General features: G+C 51.4%; 1 protein-coding gene across 1 annotated transcript in view; it reads left to right on the top strand.

The window, feature by feature from the left end:
• The first annotated feature begins 324 nt into the window (after positions 1 to 324).
• NUP88 (nucleoporin 88) overlaps positions 325 to 691 on the top strand; it is a 35,014-nt gene continuing 34,647 nt past the window's right edge. The window contains exon 1 of the mRNA XM_018553359.1: positions 325 to 602. Coding sequence (XP_018408861.1) covers positions 366 to 602 — 237 coding nt within the window. The 5' untranslated portion in view covers positions 325 to 365. The remainder of the gene's footprint in view (positions 603 to 691) is intronic.

The raw sequence follows: 691 nt of genomic DNA, 5'->3' as shown, positions 1-691 counted from the left end.
TCTGGTGACCAAATAAGAAGTGAGGAAAATGTCCCCAGTGGTTACAGAAACAGCAACACTTAGCAGGAGTTATCCTTAAAGCTGTAGGCTTATATAGGACAGGCGGACTGCAACCAATTAAAGTGTATCTGTAGGCAAAACCTTTTTTTATCAGTTCTGTTTGTGACATTGACATAGGTATGTGTGAGGACTGAAGAAGCCGAGAACGCGATTTAGTGTCCCCCATTGTATGTAATGACAAGTGCCTGCCTGTCAGATACGGAAGTAGTACGCCAGCCCTCAGCGTCTCTCTGCTTCCCGTTCCCGGCTTGTCGCAAGTAATGGACGTCATACGTGTTGGCGGGGAGGCCGCGGCTTAGCAGAACATGGCGGCACATGGAAGGGCTACTGAGAGGTGGCAAAACGTTCTAAGTGACCACCGAGTGTTCTCTGAGCTCCGACATAGAGAGAAAGGGGAAGCGAGCCGCCAGGGTCCGAGCCAACTGAAGAATCTTATCTGCTGCTTGGACGGGGATCTGCTGGTGTGGAGCCCGGAGCACAAATGTTTCCATATCGTAAGACTGAGCAGACTGGGCGCCGACATTCCTCCGGAGAACGAGCAGGTGAGTCCATGAGAGCCAATCCGACCCGTGTCACTTCTATGTATCTCGTCTCGTATGACAGCAGACTACGGCGATAGTAGGGGAGCTAC

Source organism: Nanorana parkeri, unplaced genomic scaffold, assembly GCF_000935625.1.
Source record: "Nanorana parkeri isolate BGI_ZX_2015 unplaced genomic scaffold, ASM93562v1 scaffold118, whole genome shotgun sequence".
Classification (NCBI taxonomy): domain Eukaryota; kingdom Metazoa; phylum Chordata; class Amphibia; order Anura; family Dicroglossidae; genus Nanorana; species Nanorana parkeri.
The sequence above is the reverse complement of the archived record's forward strand: the minus strand, read 5'-3'. Positions and strand labels throughout refer to the sequence as shown.